A 19779-nucleotide genomic window follows, 5' to 3' on the forward strand; every position below is an offset into this window, starting at 1 on the left:
TTTTATTGGGTAATTTCATATGTGACCATGGTGTATTCAGATCATATCCATCCACCCTTTCCCAATCCCTCCCAGATACCTCGCAATTTCTTTGGTGGCTCCTTTTGTAAACGGTCCAGTAAGTAAGTACTGCTGCCTGAGCAGTTTTAATTACTATTTTTGTTTCAATCAGTGTCCCCCCCCCCCAGCCTTCAGAATACGAACAGTATGAAGTCATCAGAAATAGTCTCTTACCTTCCAAATTCCCAAAGTAAGCTTTTAGATCTATTTTATGCTGGATGAGTCTTATAACTTGTTTACAACTCCCCAAGCCTGTTACTTGGGGCTTTATACAGGGTTAGAATAACACCCCATTGACTTCAAACTTGAGATGTAGCAGAGGCTGGCCTTCAATTTCTGATCTCACTGCCTTCCCGTGTGCTAAAAGTATAGGTATGTGCCATCATGCTTGGTTTCCATGCCTTGTTGGTTGGTCTTTATAGTCTCACAGAATCCAAATTGGCCTTAAACTCTTGAAGTAGCTAAAGATAGCCTTGTATTACCTGTACTGGCTGGTTTTGTGTCAGCTTCACACAAGCTGGAGTTATCACAGAGAAAGGAGCCTCAGCTGAGGAAATGCCTCCATGAGATCCAGCTGTAAGGCATTTTCTCAACTAGTGACCAAGGGGTAGGGCCCAGCCCATTTTGGGTGGTGCCATCCCTGGGCTGGTAGACCTGGGTTCTATAAGAAAGCAGACTGAGCAAGCCAGGGGAAGCAAGCCAGTAAGTAACATCCTTCCATGGCCTCTACATCAGCTCCTGCTTCCTGACCTGCTTGGGTTCCAGTCCTTACTTCCTTTGGTGATGAACAGTGATATGGAAGTGTAAGCTGAATAAACCCTTTCCTCCCCAACTTGCTTCTTGGTCATGATGTTTTGTATAGGAACAGAAACCCTGACTAAGACATTACCAATCCCTTTACATCCTCTTAAGTGTGTGGTTCCCTGTATACCATCAAGCTCGGGACTTGATGTATTCTGGGCAGCACTTGCCAACTGAGTCACATCCTCTGGATCCCTCTGAAACCACTGCTTGCTTTTCACACTCTAAAACAACTGCTGGACTGTAAGCTTCCATGTCCCAAAACCTTTACTGCTAAAATATTCATAAGCTTTCTTTAGTGGGGGGCCAAAATCAAGATCACAGATGGGCTACTCTTTTAGTGACCTTTGAATCAGCATTAAGTGTATCAGACACACAGAACCACCTGGAAGCTTGCTGGCCAGCCAACTTGCAGTATGCATACATCATGGCAGAAATGAAACTGCGGAAAGGTAGACTGTTAGATTTGGTCTGTTGCTATGTATTGTAATGCATGTAATGTATGTAATGCTAAATACTGGCCTTGGTTGACCCCAGGAACCAGGAAATTATCATTTAGACCCAGATGATGCTCTCCAAGTTATTGCTGATTGGTGAATTAAGATGCTGTCTTAGGGTTTCTATTCCTGCAAACTTCATCACCAAGAAGCAAAACCAGCCAGTACAGATGCCTACAGCCTGCAGCTGGGTGGGAGACAGGTGGGGTTTGGGGTCTGAGGCAGGAAGAAGAGAGAAGATGGAGAGAGAAGACACCATGGGGTAGGTGAGTCATGAAAACATGGGCAGTTGGAGTTAAAAGCTGCCCAGAGGGAATGTGGCAAGTTCTAACTTGGGGTTATTAATGGGGAGGTAGATTTTAATAGCTTAGAGAGTAGGTATCTGCCAAGCTCCAGGGTATTAAAGGCTTATAAATATAGAAGTTGTGTCTTCTATCTGGGAACTGAATGGTGATGGTGGAGTAAAACCCCCAATTGAGATTAAATAATTATAACGGGGACAGTTTCTTAAAATTATCCTCTGACAACACATAATACACATGCTAGTTAAATATGCAATATATTTACCTTTGAAAAACTGGCAAGTATTTCTATTTAGGGGCTCAAAGGGGGTTCAGTGGTTAAGAGTACTGGCTACTCTTAATTTGCAGTCCACACATGGCTTGTAACCCACAGCTCTGGTCAGGGAATCAAATGTCCTTTCCTGACCTCTGGGCACCAGGGACACTAGTGGCACAGACATAGTAGGCAAAACACCCAGACAGATAAATAAAATCCCACTTGTAGCATTTCTGGAGATAGATGTGGACTTATACCAACCTGTCCTTGACCACAAAGCACAATCAAGATTTTTATTGATGAGGTGAGGACCCGTAAGTGTCCCAGCTCCTCCTGGAAGCAAATTCCTTATTTACAACTATGCAGTGTGTTTTAACAAGCAGCTGGGAAACAATAAAACTCATTAGTTGCGACAATTTTTTTGTTATGATTCTCCAAAATGTGTTTGGAAATCTAAGATCACAGTAGGCTAATTATTTAGCAAATGGCCCCATGCCTAAGTATACTTGGGAGTCATGATTTCTCAGATTCTTTACTACATTAACTGGAATCTTCTGAAGCATTGTGTTCCTGTGGTACTGGACACTGAATGCAGGTCTTGAGCAAGCTCCTCAAACGCTCCTTCCCAGACTCCTGCTCTGAAGACACCCTTGTCAGTCATCTTGTCCATGGAACACACAGCCATATAATTCAACCTAACTCAGTGTATGCCGTAAATAGCATATACCGTCTTGGAGGGATCATTTGGTTTTTGGGAATATTGTTAAAATATTCTTGCCTAAGACTTTAGATCTGATCACTCCTAGAGTATATTTAAGGCAGTCTTTTAAAAAAAAATTATTTTGTGTGAATATACTGTAGTTCTCTTCAGACCCACCAGAGGGCATCAGATCACATTACAGATGATCATGAGCCACCATGTGGTTGCTGGGATTTGAAACCAAGACCCCTGGAAGAGCAGTCAGTGCTCTTAACCACTAAACCATCTCTCCAACCTCATGTGGCAGTCTTTTCTTTTTAAAAAGATTTTATTTATTATATATAAGTACACTGTAGCTGTCTTCAGACACTCCAGAAGAAAGCATCAGATCTCATTACAGATGGATATGAGCCACCATGTGGTTGCTGGGAATTGAACTCAGGACCTCTGGAAGCGCAGTCAGTGCTGTTAACCATTGAGCCATTTCTCCAATCTTTTCTAGAGTGTAGATTTTGTTTGCAAACAAAATAGTAATAGAGACTGTAAGGAAAAGATGACGGGGCACCAATGAAAGGAAAAGTCACTGAAAGGATAAGTCACGGGGCACCAATGTTGTGAAAAGATGACGTCCCGGGTTTCAGCACCAATGTGGTGCTGAAGGATGAAGAGAGTGGGGGGGGGGGCATATGGCCCATGGAGGTGCGGCGAGGCCTGAGGGCAAGGGAGATGCCTCTGGGGGCCCATGTTGGGAATCCCTTCCCCCTGAGGGACCAGCCACACAACAGTATAGTACAGAATAGGGTTTATTCAGGTCATGGGAGAGTTAAGAGGGTGGTAGAGGCAGAAAGAGAGGGAGAGTAGAGGAGTAGAGGCCGGCTATGAGCACATGGAAGGAGAGGAGAGAAGGGAAGGGAAGAGAAGGGTTAGGGGTGGGAGAGCAAGGCTGCAAGAGCACAAGAGCACGAGAGAGAGGAGGGGTCAAGCAGCTCCTTTTATAGTGTCAGGTCACTGGGGCGGAGCATATCTGGCTACTGCTGGGTAATTGAGGGGTGGGGTATACCTGGCTGTTGCTAGGTAACTGAGGGGGGGGTTTACAGAATCCCAACAGAGACAACATTCCCTATATGAATATTTTTTATTGATAATCAGATAACGTAAATAAAATAAGCTCAGAGGTAGCCATCATCCCTCCCAAGCAAATGTTAAATCTTAGATAATCTGAGAATTTATTTATTTTTCTGAGACAAGGTTTCTCTGTGTAGCCCTGGCTGTCTTGGAACTCACACTATAGACCAGGCTGGTCTTGAACTCAGAGATCCATCTGCCTCTACCTCTGGAGTGCTGGGATTGAAGGCATGGGCCAATGCCGCCCCATTCAATCTGAGCATTTTTAATCGCTTTTAAGACAAGAATCACTTAGAAGGCTGGAGAAACAAAACCCCACATGACTGAATGAACAGTCTGTGAGACTGTACAGTGTCTGCTAATTAGTGATGTAAGTCCGGAACAAACTCAGTTGTAGAGTCTGTCATAGGCATGGAGAACACCGTGTTCTTCTAATCATTCATCATTCTTTCCCGTGCCCAAGGTGACTAGGGAGGCAGAAGTGAGCTCACACAGGTTCACTAGCTGCCCTCTTGTGGGATGAGAGTTAAGCCCCTGTTGCAGTCGGAGAGTAGCTATGTCACATGGGTTTGTGCGCCTCTCCTAGAATCAGATGCTTCTCAACCTGGTGTCAGCTCATATGTCAGAAAGCAGAGCTGGTGTGCACCATTTTAATACAAGCAGAGTTCAAGTTTGAGAAACCTGGATTCGTTTCCAGATACAATTTTTCTGTATAGCCCAGGTTCTCCTGGGACTTGTAGAAAAGACTGGCCTTGAACTCACAGAGATCCACCTGCCTCTGCCTCCCGAGTGCTGGGATTTTACCATCTCAATTCAAAGATGGTACCCACATAAACTAGGCACTTTGTGGAAGTTTCCCCAAAAAGGATACGATTCTTGGTAACAAGTAATTCAGTTTCCAGGTCACCTTTAATAAGGTATAATGCTTTCAAAATAGTTATTAACCCAAGTATTTCTGTGCTTTCTCTACCTGGCAGAGGGCCACAGGATAGTCCCCTGGTCATATTTTGTCTTGTGATTGGGGGGTGGGTAGTTAATGGAGGTCGAACCCAAGCCTTTGACTATGCGGAGCACACTGTCACTAAGCCGCACCCCTCACCCTGTTTCAGTGATTTTACAGTGGGTTTTGATACAGATTTCTGATTTAAGTAATGTTACCTTACGATGAACAGAGCAGTCCAGGCCTACAGTAGCTACTCCAGTGGCTAAGGCAGGCCGATCCAAAAGCCAGTTAGGATTATGGTGAGTTCCAAGTCCAGCCTACACAACCTAGGGAGACGCTGTGTCTGAACAAAAAGTAACAAAATAAAGACGTAGCATGACTCAATGGCCGTGTGCAAAGCCCTGGGCTAGTCACGTAAGACACGTGTACGTGTAAGTTGTTTCAGCGAACTCAGCAAACAGCTCATTTCCATTCACACAATCCTGGGAAAAGGCCAGTCAGAACTCAGAACACCCAGCTGATGGCAAACCAAGTTTGAGCTTAGATATTCTATTGTTTTCTAAAATGAGTCTCACTTGTAGTCCAGGCTGGTCTTGAAGTGTGTTGATCTTGCCTCAGCCCCCCAAGAGGCAGGATAACGCCCGGCTTCAACTTATATTTTTCAAATGTAATATACCCAGATCCCCTTCTGAACTACTAATACATGCTTTCCGGATATAAGTTAATGCTTATTTAAATAAAATGATCAAGATACTCGTGCTATTTCCTAGTTTAGAAGTGGTTAAAAAGCTATGCATACTATTAATATTAAAATATAGACTATGTTTGGCACCAAGAAAGGGCACCAGGGTGCCCATGTGTCTCATTAGAATCTCAAGCCTTCATTGCCTACTGAACCCCGCATGTTCTTACTTCCTGAGGAAAAAGCACGGCACTCAGAAACCTGTACCCTGAAGTTAATGCTGATTTTCCTGTTCAGTATTTATCCTTTTTATTTACTTTTGAGACAGGGTCTGGCTCTGTGGCCCAGCTGGCCTAGAACTAAGACATGCGTCTGCCTCGGTCTCCTGAGTGGTGGAATTAGAGGTGTGTGCCACCATACCCAGCTTTCTCTTCTCACGATGTGTTAGAATAAAGTTACTTTCACTGATTCTCTGGCCTAGAAGGAAGTGCAGATGCAGGTTAAGAGATAGCAAATGCCTTTCTCACCAGCCTTATAGTGTTAGCACTTGCTGCCTTTGGAGTTTGTTTTTTGATGCGCGCATGACAAGTTTGTGTTTGTGTGTATGTGTAGTGAGCGGAATGTTGACAAACATAAACCCTATTTTCACAAAACTGCTCAAACCCTTAGAGTCCTGGAAAGGTCTGGTGCAGGTTGCTGAAACAGCTCCTTACCCATTTATTTCCTATTTTGTGCTCCGCTCTGAGACATGAAGTTTCTCAAGTAGATAGATCCTGATCTTAAAGCGCTCAAGGCGTGCTAGAGAAGGCCAGCTCGGAGTAGTTCCACACCACGGTGCTGCAAACTCACTGGTCAAAACCAGCTTCTTTGAAGAACCAGCCTTGAACCCGGCCACCCGGAACTCCATGGCCTTCCCCACTGAAGACGATGCTTAGAATTCTTCTTTTTTTAAAAATTTACTTTATGTGGATGAGCACACTGTCACCACCTTCACACACACCAGGAGAGGGCCTTGGATCCCGTTACAGATGGTTGTGAGCCACCATGTAGTGGCTGGGAATTGAACTCAGGACCTCTGAAGAGCAGTTGGTGCTCGTAGCCTCCCCATGGAATGGAGTTCCATGCAGGAAACGAGGCAAGGCACAATCAGAAAGGCATCCAGACCTGGGGCTTCGAGCACTGTGCTGTGGTTAGGGAGCAGGCTTTTGGGCAGCTGGTTGGAAGATGCCCATGAGCAGATGGGTTAGCAGTGAGGGTGATAAGTGACCTGGAGAGGCTGGCAAGGATCAATACAGCTGCCTTCAGGGACTGGGTATGGGGTCCGAACAGCCTGGCATGGCCTCTCAACTGTCAACAGGATGAGCCCAAGTCCATATTCAGGATGGTGTGTCTGGTGAGCAGCCAGAGCTGCGTCTGAGGCTCAGGCAAGAGACTAGGGTTACACAGGGGTCATCTTCATAGGACTGTGGCATCGGGTACAGGGAGGCTAGGAGCGCGGCACAGGAGACAGAGGCCACCTCATCCGTCGGGCTCTGTAGCCACATAGACTATTCGCCCATTTTCCTCTCATCTGTTCTTAGAACATTGGCAAGAGTAAATGCTCTTAGTCCTGTTATCTAGAAATTTCTTCCTTTGGGGAGAACCACTTATAGGCCTTATCAGCTCTCTACAAATACAACCCGTGAAAGGTCGAATAACATCAGGTGATCAGAAAGTGTCTATCCTTGCGGCTTTGATCCCTGTGGCTCTCCGTGTACAAACCGTTTCTCTTGTAGGGATGTCTGTTTTGCTTCTGAACTTTCTTGTAAGTGTTTGGGACTCTCGGAATGGAGTGGCCGTGGGCAGCATTTGCTAGGCAGTGACTCCATTTTATCCAGACTGAGGATCCATTTTGTAGGTGGCTCTAGGTCAGGTTTGGAAACATCCATTTTTCTTAAGGACAACAGTGGAGACCATCCCAGTCCATAAACTGGAGTAGCCAATCCCTGATTCCAGGGCGTCATGGGGGTTGAGTTTCACATTTTGCTTTATTTGAGAAGTATGTGCAAAAGAGCCATGAAAAAGACGAACAAACTAGGCTTTGTCGCGGCGGAGTGGCTTGGCATTAGTTTGTACAGAGGAACCACTGGGCACGAGGGATTTGATACAGAGATGACATCCAGCTGCTGTCGCAATGGGAGGTGAAAATCCTTTTTAAGGGCACTGAATTCCTGGGATTTCCCTGGGATAGTGAGCTTCGTGAGGTATGAGTCATGTCCAGGGACTGTGACCTGAGAAGGAACAAGAAACAATTACTCGAGTGATTTCAGATGCGTGTGGGGTCAACGCTGAAGACAGATCGGGCGAGCGGGCGAGCATCGGTTTCCAGCATGTGCCAGGCCTGGGCTGCGGGGGAGGGCAGCGCCCCGAAAGTTGCCAGTGTCTTCTGATGTAGACCGTGGGAGCGAATGCTGCTACCAAGAATTACAAGATGAAGTAAGATCACAGACGGGTTCAGCATGCGGTGAAGTAAAGGACCGCGTGGAGGAAGCAGATGACCAGAGTCATTTTCAGCCAGCCGGGGTAAAGATGCTTTCCTTTGTACCAAGCCTATAGCATCTTTACTGGATATCAAGATTGTAAGTAGATTCTTTCTCCACTTATTCTCCTTATCACTGACCTAAGGTGTAAACTCTACTTCACTCCCCGCCCCTCCTTTTTTAAAAAAAACAAAAACAAAAAAAAGGTGCTCGGGTGCGGGTGCGGTTTTTTTGTTTTTTTTTTTTTTTTGCCTGCACTTGCAGTGCTTACAGAGACCAGAAGAGGGCAGCAGATCTCCTAGACCTGGAGTCGCGCATGGTTGGTTGTGAGCTGGTCTATGGGTTGAACCCCTCTACCGCATTCTTTTAAAATCTTCAATTGTTCTAAAAACTACTTTTTTTTTTTTTTTTTTTTTTGTCTTGTGAATCTTCAGATAGATGGTGACTGCTTTGTATTTTGAGGCCCTTGCTGGCCTAGAAGTAGACCAGGTTGACCTCAAACTCACTGAAATCCACCTGCCTCTGGGCAGTGTTGGCATTAAGGGCTTCCTTTTTTTTTTTTTTTTTTTTTTTTTAAGATTTATTTATTATATATAGGTACACTGTAGCTGTCTTCAGACACACCAGAAGAGGGCATAAGATCTTTTTACAGATGGTTGTGAGCCACCATGTGGTTGCTGGGACTTGAACTCAGGACCTCTGGAAGAGCAGTTGGTGCTCTTAACCACTGAAACATCTCTCTAGTCCAAAGGCTTCCTTTTGAATGCTTTATATATTCCAGAAACTAATTTCTTAATGGAGAAGCCACTTGTAAACCTTTCCTCCTGGTTCTGAAGATTCGGGGACAATCTGCTGTGGGCTCTGTTGCCATACCATACTCCTTAGTTTGTTTCTCTTTGTCTGTCTTAATTTGTGTGCCTTTGGGGCCCTACCTAAAAAAAGCCACCGATTTACATAAATGCCTTGAACTGGCTCTCTCATTTTCAAGTGCAGGAGCTCGCACGAGCGCGCGCGTGCACACACACACACACACACACACACACACACAAGCACACTCACACGCATGTGTTTTTGTGAAGCCATTGTTTTTTTCCGTGGGAATCGCAGACATAGATCTGGGAATAGCAGATCATGTGGGAAGTATATTCACCCTGACGATATCGACTCTTCTGGTCCACGCCTGGGGTGCTTGTCCTTTTCGTGAGTTCTTTAAAATTGTGTTTATTTGTGGTTTGTATGCTTCTTTTCTTTAGACAGTCTCAGTGCTGGTCTAGAACTCTGCTGCTCTAGTGAGGGGTTAAAAGCACGCATGGCCTAACCTGGCTTACAATTTCTATTGCAAGGACCTGTTGCTTAATTTCTTTCTTTCTTTCTTTTAGATTTATTTATTACATATAAGTACACTGTTGCCCTCTGTACACGCCAGAAGAGGGCATCAAATCCCATTACAGATGGCTGTGAGCCACCATGTGGTTGCTGGGATTTGAGCTCAGGACCTCTGGAAGAGCAGTCAGTGCTCTAACCACTGAGCAATCTCTTCAGCCCTGTTGGTTAATTTCTAAATATCTCATTTTTTTTTTGTAGTTATGGTGGACGAGATTTCTTTTTTACCAAGTTCACTACTGATATATGTGCATACTACTGGCTTTTCCCCCATATTCATTTTTTTTTTTTGTTTTTCAGCCTGGAACTTCCTGGACCTCATTTGTAAGTCTCAGCTGCTCTTTGATGAAAGTTAGATTTTTCCTAAGCATAAAACCCATGATGGCATTGTAAGATAACTAACTTTTTACCTTCCAGCTGTATACCCATTTTTTCCCCTTGCCTAATTGTGCTTGCTAAGACCTCCTGAACTTGTCCTGTTCCTGACTTGAGAATAAATTCTTTATGCTTTCCCAATTCCATATGGTACTTCCTGTGAGCCTTTCACACACAGACTTTGCTATATATGTTACACACACACACACACACACACACACACACACACGCACACACACACACGAAGCTGGAACCTGCATCTGGGGCTGTGAAGACTGGGCGAGTGAGTGGTAGGTCTGGGCCTCCCAGCGCCTCTGTCACCACCTGGCTAAGCTCCTGATTGGCAGTTGTGCTCAATCTGTGGACTGAGGGACCGCCCAAGATGCACCAAGGCTTCGGCCAGAGTCCAAGCTGGCTACCAGCTCCTCCGCTGAGATGGTGTTTAGCAGTGGCTCTGGGATGGCAAGGAAAAGTGACAAGCTTCTCCGGAACAAATAAGTCACTTTCAGGAGAGCTCTCCGGACTGGATTTAAAGCTTGTGGTTTCTCATTCGAGGTCCCCTGCCACACGGGTGCTTGTTGGCCTCCCCCCACCACCCTCAATTCACCGGCAGGCCTGGGTGCTAGGGCTGTTACCGGGTACATCCCTCTTTCCTCTGGGGTCATTTCCAACCACTTCCTTTCTCATCCTCCTAGTTCTCCCTCATTCATTCATTCCAGCCCTGGGGTGTCCGATTTGCTCCTCTGACTTCTCTGGCAGGGCTACATGCAAGGAACCTTAATTTATGTTGGCTTCCTCCTGGTCTGACTGGTAAGGTTACCCGCGTTCATTAGAATAGCCATCTTGAGCTGGTGGGATGGTTCATCTGGTGAACCCGCTTGCCCAGCGAGCACAACAGCATGATTCAGTCTCTGCTGGAAGGAGCGAACTGACCTGCAACACTGCTCACTGACTTCTGAAAGTGTGCTACAGCGCGCGCGCGCACACACACACACACACACACACACACACACACACTTAACGGAAAAACATGGTACTTGGCTTCACACACATACTTAACTGAAAAACACGGTACTTGGCTTCTATGAAGAATTATCTGCCAGTTAGGAAGGCACATGCTTTCCCCTACTAAGAAAAAGTTTCTCTTTGTAGCCCTGGTTGCCCTGGAACTTGCTCTGTAGACCAGGCTGGCCTTGAACTCAGATCTACCTGCCACTGCCTCCCGAGTGCGGGGATCACAGTCACGTGTCACAACCTCTAGGCTATACGTGATGTTCTCCCATTGGTTCGTTTCTGTCTACGTGATGTTCTCCCATTGGGTCGTTTCTGTCTTCCACTCCTCTCCTAGGGCGGGTCTGATGTTCACCTTGCCTTCTGCCTCGCTGTCCCCAAGGTTATTCTAGATAAAACCAGGCCTCGCCCACTTACGTTTATCACGTAAGACCCAGGCAAGAGAAGCAGATAATACTCTCCGAGCTTGTTGGTTCGGTACGGGCAGATATGCTTCCTGTCTTGGACTTCCACAATCACATTCGGCAATGGATTTCCACTCTGATCGAACACTTGACCCTTTACACCTGCGAGGCAAAGAGAAAACTAGATATAAACGCCGTATTTCCAGTCAGTGAGATGGCTCAGGGAAGGACACTCTGTGGAGAAGCCTGAAGACCTACATCCAATCCTTAGAGCCCGAAGTGGGAGGAGAGAAAAGATGTCCCAAAGAGCTGACCACTGAACGCCCTCTCCATGGGTTCTGCCACAATAATAATACAATTTGAAAGATTTATTTAAAGTAAATAACAGGTTTTACGGCATATGACAGATATTTCCTTTAGTGATTTCAGAAACACATCCCTAGCGTTTGTTATCTGTCTTAACTGTGCTCAAGAAAGGAGGGTACATCACAGTTGAGCTGCAAGCCTGGTTTATAGCTTTAATTGCTGGTTATTGGCTATTCAGTGTATAGCACATATTATCCAAACGACAATAATCCATTCCTGCTATCTCCAAGTTGTTTTTTTTTTTTTTAATCATCAAACTGTACTGACACATAATGGTGGTGGGGAGAATTCCTTAGAACCTCAAACAAAGACCGTGAACTTACAGGACAGTTGTCATGTAAGGATTTCAAAAGTCTGTCTTCACACCAACGCAAACTAAGTGGGAAGCAAAACTCTGACAGCAGTGTCCCTTGTCCACTGAGCAAATACTTTGGTGCAGGCTGGATGCCGAGGGCTGTGGGTGCATGTTCTCAGTGGATCCTTACATCAGCTCTGCAAGCTGACAACGTTACCAGAGTCCCACAGGGCTGAGGTGACACCAAGTGGCACAATTACTATTTAGCATTAAGCACCATAAACATGGCCCTGGGTTTAAATCCCCAAGACTGAAAAACAAAGCAAAACAAAACAACATTGCAACGTGAAGAATAGGCTTTCAGTGATTAAAATAACTTTCTCCTCCTCCTTTTTTTTTTTTTTTTAATGGTTCTAGGGACCAAATAAGCCTTAAATAAGCTCATTAATTCTACAGCCAACCATATAGCCGGCCGGATCTCAGGTCCACAGCAGGCCCCGGACTCCACACTAAAGCACTGTATTACACAACACTTCAATGTTCCAAGCCTCGAGGATCATACCTGGGGCTTTCCACACCGCAGGAAACTCCTCCCCGGAACTACACCAGCCATAATTCTAATTTGTTCCCTCCAGTGACAACTTGGATTATCTGAAGGTGACGTCATTTATGCCTAATGGCATGAATGAAAAACAAAACACAACCCAATGGTAACAATCTCCAAAGAGCTCCACTCAGCCATTATTTACTTCGAGGAAAAACACTAGACACAAGATAAACAGTGTCCCCTCAAAAAGACCAAGAGAAAAGATGAAGGTTTGATATCAGCAACAAAGTAGCTTTATCTCAACTACTAAGAAACGCCTGACCTAGATGCGCCCCCCCATCCCTTTCTGGTTCAGTTCCTGGCTCAGGGAGTGGGTTATCAAAGGCCATCTCCTCTCCACTTTGTCTACGGAGGTTAACTCTACAAACTTATCTTTCTGTCTTTTTCCTCCTTTTGTATTTTTGTTCAAAGTCTCGTTTTTATTTGTCCTTACGTGTATTCAGGTGCTGAAGTCAGGCACTGAAGAAACCAGAAGACCCAAAGGTTCAGAAAGAGCTGCTACAGCAGGAGAGAGAACAGCCGACAGCGGAAGACAACACCAGCCAGTAAGCAAAGACAGCAAGTTCTCTTGTCTAGTCCAAAGATGGTGGAAGGCACAACCTGGTCATCATTCAGAGTGGGAGCCAGGGCAGGCCCTTGAATTCTCCTTCAAACTTGATGACCTTGACGTGCCCTGCTCTGGATCTGAGGAAAGAGCTACCTCGTGGCCCAATGGGATTCTGGAGCTCAGTGCTTCCCCAGTTTTGGGCGGTGGCTCATTCCTCAGCCTCTAGGCTCAGACCTGCCTTAGAGTCCAGGGAAAGCTGGGGCAGCCGCCAGCAGCATCATACTTTGCTTCCCAGAGATGAGGCAAACTACCTGGGCCTCCCAACCTAAAGACGCTCTTCCCCAGTTCACGCTGAGTGCATCCTCTACTACCGATACCACAGAGCCCAGGTTTAGATGGAATTCTTCTGGGAGCCCCGCTAGCCCTTCTGGAGCCATAGAACGGGCTGGCGTGCAGCAAGGATGATCTTTCACTCCACCTTCAGATCACACCCGAGTCTAATGCTCTCGTGACCTTTGAAAACAGGACTCCAGCCTGACAGCTTGGTGACAATCCTGGCTCCTGTCCTCCAGGCCAGGTACGTGGGACTACATCGGAGGCTTCTCTTTGCCACATAGGGCAGGGTCTCAGACACACATGTCTCCTTGCATGTGGTGAACTGTATCATGAATGCACAGTGTGGCGGAGACCAGGGACAGTTCTCTCTGATGGCGGACAGGACGCTAATGTGGAGGGAGACTTTCTATTAAGTAGTAACAACCACATCAGTATTTCGAAATAGTGTCCTTTTGATAATCCTGCCCCCTTGTGGTTTAAGACAGTTTAAACATTCCTGTTTTAAACCACAAGGGGGCAGGATTGGCGTGTTAATAAACCTACCGTTAAATGAGTTTACATCAGATTACAGGGGCAGGCAGATGGAAAGATAGTCTTGATACCGCCTAATTAAATGGACTCGTAAATTCAATGCACTAATGCTAACAATGCTTACGCTGTTATTTCATGCCTATTATTCCTATTATTTATGGCTTATGCTATTATTTATCAGCATACTCATACTCCATTAAACAAGGCCCTGGTTCAGTGCTCTAAGGGTAATCCCGATGGCTAGAGAAAAAGATGATGAAGGGGGCAGCGAGAGGCAGAGACATATTCATGTCCCGTCGCAGGCCCCTGATGATCAGGACAGAGGGTAACTTCGCAAAAGAATTCAGAGTAACTCACTAGAGGATCAGTATCGGGAGAGCTATGATGGGAATTATTCCAGGACTCATGGGAAAAGGACACGGAACCGTTAGAACAACCGAGGACCCAGCACAGTGGTTACTTGAGGGGCAGCCACATTTTTCCCGTTTGCTTGTTTATTTATTTGTTGTCTTGGGGAGGCACGTGCTCTGTGGCATGAGAGTTTGGAGGTCAGAGGATAATTTGCAGGGGTCAGGTCTCTCCTTCCACCCTGTGTGCTTCCTGGATGAACTCAGGTCCCTGGGTTTGGCTCAGGCACCTTTACCTGCAGAGCTATTCGGGGCTCCAACTAGGCTTCTGATTGGAAATGTTGTAAGAGTATGTCCGTTTTCCTGATCTCTTGCCAGATTTATACATCATTCAATATTTAAAATTGGGGGTACTCTGGGCCTTTACACCCTCAAATCAAGTGGACACATCCTCTCTTAGGAACAGCTGGACACAGCATTTCACACACAGTAGAAAACACGGAGACTACAAACCCTCAGTCCTGACATAGAACACCAGGTCCAGCCCCAAGCCCCGAGAGGTTTTATCTGTGCTCAACCCAAAGGTTCTACCCACACCTTGTGTGTTTATACGAAGTGAAAGGACACAAACCTAGGTGCACCTGTTTCATATACTCGATCAAAGACGCTTTGTTATCACTCCAAAAGAAAGGCAGCTTCTCCTCCCGGGGATATTTACAGCAGGACAGCTCCAGGGTAATTTCAAAGCACTGGGCCCAGATGTAGTTGTAATCTTGCATTCCCCCTGCAAAGCAAGCGCATCTCACTTTTGTTAAGGACCAGTGGTGGAGGGGAGCCAAATATCACATGCCCTGGAGACGTGTGCACCAGCCAGTCGGGACAAAGTACTTAGAAATGGGAAAAGAGGCAGAGGCTGTGTTAACACGTATCCCTGGGCTTCACATATCATCATGTGACCAGACAGACACAAAGAGTCCCACAGGGTAGCTGACTAAAACTGAGTCAAGCACCAAAATTATGTGAGAGATGGGAAAACATCCTCTCCCTTCTGAAATCCTACACTTCAAGAGCGGTCCCCACTCCTTAGGTTGCATTCTGAGTGTAGAGTCCTGGGGGTGTGATAGGAAGACAGAGGTTACATTTTAAATGGATACAGGCTATTTCTAAGAAGAGGTTCAGGGGAGGACCGGAGGCAGCCTGAAAAACATGTATTTAAGGGGGAGGATTTTATTTCCTTGGTGGTCGGTTATATTTTGTACGAATGGCATCTTAGGTTAGATGAAATGCAGTCCTTCCTCCTCCTCTTTCTGTACTGTACTGAGCTCATCATACTAGTTCAGTGGCTCACCACTGAGACACACTGTCAAAGTTACTATAGTAACTTTGATGGAAGTAGATTCTACCTTGTTATATATACTCAGTACCTGGTCTGGTTCGAATGTGAAATGTCCTCCTCTAAGCTCACGTGTCTGAGCACTTGGTCCTCAGCTGCTCCTGGCAGAGGTAGGGCCACAGTGATAGGACCAGCAGGTAGCATCTGTCCCAGTCTGGCCAGTGGCCTGTTTCCTGGTCTGCCAAGGCCCCTCCCCCACCTTTGTCGTGCAAGTGTCAGGTAAATGATGCTTCTGTCAGGCACTTTGTCCCAGCGAGGACAACAGAAACCAATACAGTATCCACCCCAGAAAATACATGTGTTCTCAGTTCCAACAGGCACTGGAGAAGTTTAAATCCAACAAAATGCTCAAGGGGTAGAGAGATGGCTCAGGGTGTAAGAGGACCCAGGTTTGGTTCCTAGCACCCAAATGGCAGCTCTCAACCCCCTGTAATTCCAGCTTCAGGGGATCTGACTCCCTCTTCTGGCTTCTGTGGCATAGCACACATGTGGTTCTCAGACATACACACAGGCAAAAACACTCATATACATAAAATGAAAAAATAAAAATTCACAAAGAAAATGTCAAAATGTTAAATAATCTATATAAACCTAGATTCTAGTGACAAAGACTTTTTTTTTCTGAGCTGGAGAGATGGCTCGGTTAAGAGCACTGACTGCTCTTCCAGAGGTCCTGAGTTCAAATCCCAGCAACCACATGGTGGCTCACAACCATCTGTAATGGCATCCAATGCCCTCTTCTGGTGTGTCTGAAGACAGCTGCAGTGTACTCAAGTACATAAATAAATAAATATTTTTAAAAAATATTTTTTCTTTTCTTTCTTTTAACCCTATGGATTTTGTATTTCTCTTTGAATTCATTTTTTGTGAGCAAGCATACACACACACACACACACACACACACACACATGCAAATAACTTGTAACAACTTTGGGAATTTCCACACATCTGGATTTTTGTCTTGGCCGTTACGCAGGACCATGACGGACAGTTGTGCTGGGGAACAGAAGGTCCTTTGTAGCGATGAAAATGGAGGAGCAGGAGTCTGCTGGAGACCTGAGGTGAGCGGGAGCAGGTCCTGAAGAGCAGAGGGAATTTTACGGTGCCTCCACGTCTAGCCGGGCTCACTGCCTGAACACGATCAACTGTGGTCTATGCTTATTTACTTCATCTGGAAACTTGGCAGTGGGCCACGCAGACACAAAAGTACCAGTTTGTGCTAGATCACTAGACAGCCCATGCACCCAAAGTGACAGCTGGGGAAGGCGCCAGTGGCAGTGTCCCGTGTGCGGAGACGCAGGCTGCAGCTTGCTGTCGGTAGACCAGGCCTGCTAGTCTGGGAGGGAAGGTCACTTCTCTTGCCTTTTCTCCCTAAGTCCCTCCTCACGGTTTTTAGTTTCCAGGCGGGAGTCCCGGTTTCTCTATACCCCGGCCTCTGTTGACACAACTCATTCCATTGAGAGTGTGCTAAACCTTATGATGCAGGTCTGCCTGTAACCCCAGCTACTTGGGAGGCTATGGCAGGAGATTTGACAGTTCAAAGCCAGCCTGGGCAATTTAGTAAGCCCCTGTTTCAAAATAAAAGTAAAAGGAGGGCTGGGGACAACCCAACGATGGAGCGCTGGCCCAGAACGTGCAAAGCCCCAGATTCAATCCCCAGTATGGACAACAAGAGGACATGATAGTATATCTGGTTCAGTGGTTTACCACGGAATATCCTTCCCTCTGAGTGAGCTTTCTCCCTACGCCCATCAGCCCTCCTCTGCCCGGGTGGGGAAACCAGAACCCCTTCCCTAGGCTCTGCCTGAAGAGCATTTCTTCCCGATATCCAACTTCTCTTTTAGTCTCTGGAAGAAGACTGGCCACACTGTCTCCACTGCTGCCTGCGCGTAAATGGTGGGAGCTGAGGGGTCGCTGTCCTTGTAGGAGGGACATAAGTACTGTAACCTTCCTCTAAAACCTACAATGCTTTGCTGGTGCCGGTGTTGGCTGTGGCTGCAGACTCCTTCACGTATCCGTGGCTTTTCTAAATCTCTCTTCCTACTCTAATGGTAACCCAGTCCCTCACATTTGCCCCACCCGGGGGCGAGGTCTGTGTCTTCCTTCTGTCCTGGCACAGTTCCTGGATGCACTGAGCACACAGGGTAAACGGATAAATGTCTTAGAGAATGAAGAAGACAGCGAGGAACACGCCCCTGCATCTTCCACACCATCAGTCACCTCCACTGCTCCTGCGATACTGATATTATGGGATAGAGACCCGACTGGGGGACTACACTGTGCCTTGAAGGTCTTTTGGCACTCTCTGGCGCTTCCGGCGAAGGCGGCTGGAGAGGATGAGGAAGAGGAGCTCACCTTGCAGTGGGTACCAGGAGTACCCGTTGATAATCCCATTGGGGAAGTTCCTCTTGTTTTTACACTGATCCCCTTTCGTCATGTTGGGATTTCGAGAGGCATAGGTATATGCCAGGTGTTGGAAAACGTCGTCATCCGGAGTTAAGCTTCGGGACAACAGTGTCCCCGTAGCTGTGTCAGAAAGACAAAGGGACGTGTACAACACACATTGGCAGGCACAATCACGGCACACGCAAACAGTCTCCATTCCCACCTCCAGGACCACCCCCTCTATCTTCTGTCTACTTTTTAACGAACAAGGGTGTCAGTTCACAGACTAATCAGCCTAGAAATGAAGGCAGCTCTTCATGCCGATCAGTCTCTGGAGTTCGGCCATTTTCCTTAGATGCTGCCAGGGGTCAGCAGGTACCTCAGCCACACTCTCAGTTGTTGTTGTTTGAGACAGGGTCTCTCTGTGTAGTCCTCGCTGTCCCCGAACTCTACGTACACGGGCTGGTCTCAACTTCCAAAGTGCTGGCTTTTAGACGTAAACACATCTCATCCGACAGAGTCTAAGGCAGCGGCTCTCAACGTCCCTAGTGCCGGGACCCTCTGACACAGCTCCTCGTGTGGTGGTGACCCCCAGCTATAAATCATTTTCCTCGCTACGTCATAGTTGTCATTTTGCTACTGTTATGAATTGTAATGTAAATGTCTGGTATGCCGATGGTCTTAGGCAAGCACTGTGAAAGGGTCGTCCCACCCCCCCCAGGGGTCGTGACCCACAGACTGAGAAGAGCTAGAAACAGTCAATACTGCTCACACGGTTCAAAAAAACAGGTGAAAAGATAAACCACATTGGCTTTATTTTCTTCTAGCCACATAACCTAAGTCTGGGACGCAAGCCGCACCTGGCTGTCAGGCCTCACGGATGGTGGTCATGTTATGGGCTGTCGCTTTCCATCTGTCACATCCACACTGTCCATCCACTGGTTAAGAATTACAAGAAGACCTGGCCATATAGCTTAGGTTTCACCGTGCCTGTCTAGTGTGCACAAACCCCTGGGTTTCCTCTCCAGTATTTCATAAACTGTCCGATGGTGTGTGTCTGTGAGGACCAGAAGCTTGAGATCACTCAGCTACATAGTCTGTTTCAGGGCCCCTGGCACACATGGGATTCATTGTTATCCTTTTTCTCCCCCAAAACCAATCACAGGAAAGATTATGCAGGGGTGGGGACACTAGGCTCTTTCTAGTCCAGTGAGAGAAGTGAAGATTGCAGGATTCATCGGGCACAGTGCTTTCGGCTCAGGTGTGCCAGAGCGAGACAAGGGGCAGGGGACATCACTTACCTTGCACACCATTATCAAAGGGGTAGCTGGCCACCAGGGCACCCCCATGGAGATTTGCAGAGAGGACAAATGTCTCTGTTTTCAGCCACGTCATGACTGCCAGAGTCTCCGGCTGCTTTGTTACGTTGTTATTTTCAAAGGCATCCGGGAAGTTTCTGTTCAGGTCATAATTATTGTAGTTTTCCCTTTAAGAGAAAAGAATTTTGCAGGGTTTATTGGGGTGTGTGGGGGGTTGGTCTTGCTGCGCACAGACTGGAGGTTTAGGTTCCAGGTGTTTCCCAGATGTAACTACAACTTCAGTGTATAATTGCTTTGGAGGCCTCTCATGAATCATAGCTAAAGTCCCCGTCCCCTACTGTGTGACTTGCTTTGCTGATGGGACATTAGCTACTGTGACACATGCAAAGGCTGGGCAGTTGTTTGCATTCTGGGACTTTCTGTCCTTGGAATGGTGCCTTTTAGACTCTGAGGCACCACTGGTAGCCACATGTGGGCCATGTAGGACAATGAGGAACCCAGGTGACAGGCCCCCTGAGAGCACATGGCCCAGACACACGGCCCCAGGCTAACTGTCTCAGACCTGAGACTGACACCCACCCTGCTTTGCCCTTCT

At 46.7% G+C, this 19779-nt stretch overlaps 1 protein-coding gene across 1 annotated transcript in view; it reads right to left on the minus strand.

Moving 5' to 3' along the window:
* Positions 1 to 3870: 3870 nt before the first annotated feature.
* The window catches only part of CPM (carboxypeptidase M), a gene marked incomplete at its 5' end in the record, with an annotated part of 52263 nt that continues 36354 nt past the window's right edge, over positions 3871 to 19779 (minus strand). The window contains 5 exons of the mRNA XM_080935758.1: positions 3871 to 7636; positions 11072 to 11220; positions 14719 to 14871; positions 17836 to 18006; positions 19167 to 19351. Coding sequence (XP_080791884.1) covers positions 7394 to 7636; positions 11072 to 11220; positions 14719 to 14871; positions 17836 to 18006; positions 19167 to 19351 — 901 coding nt within the window. The 3' untranslated portion in view covers positions 3871 to 7393. The remainder of the gene's footprint in view (positions 7637 to 11071; positions 11221 to 14718; positions 14872 to 17835; positions 18007 to 19166; positions 19352 to 19779) is intronic.

This window comes from Micromys minutus (assembly GCF_963924665.1).
Source record: "Micromys minutus genome assembly, chromosome: 22".
NCBI lineage: Eukaryota > Metazoa > Chordata > Mammalia > Rodentia > Muridae > Micromys > Micromys minutus.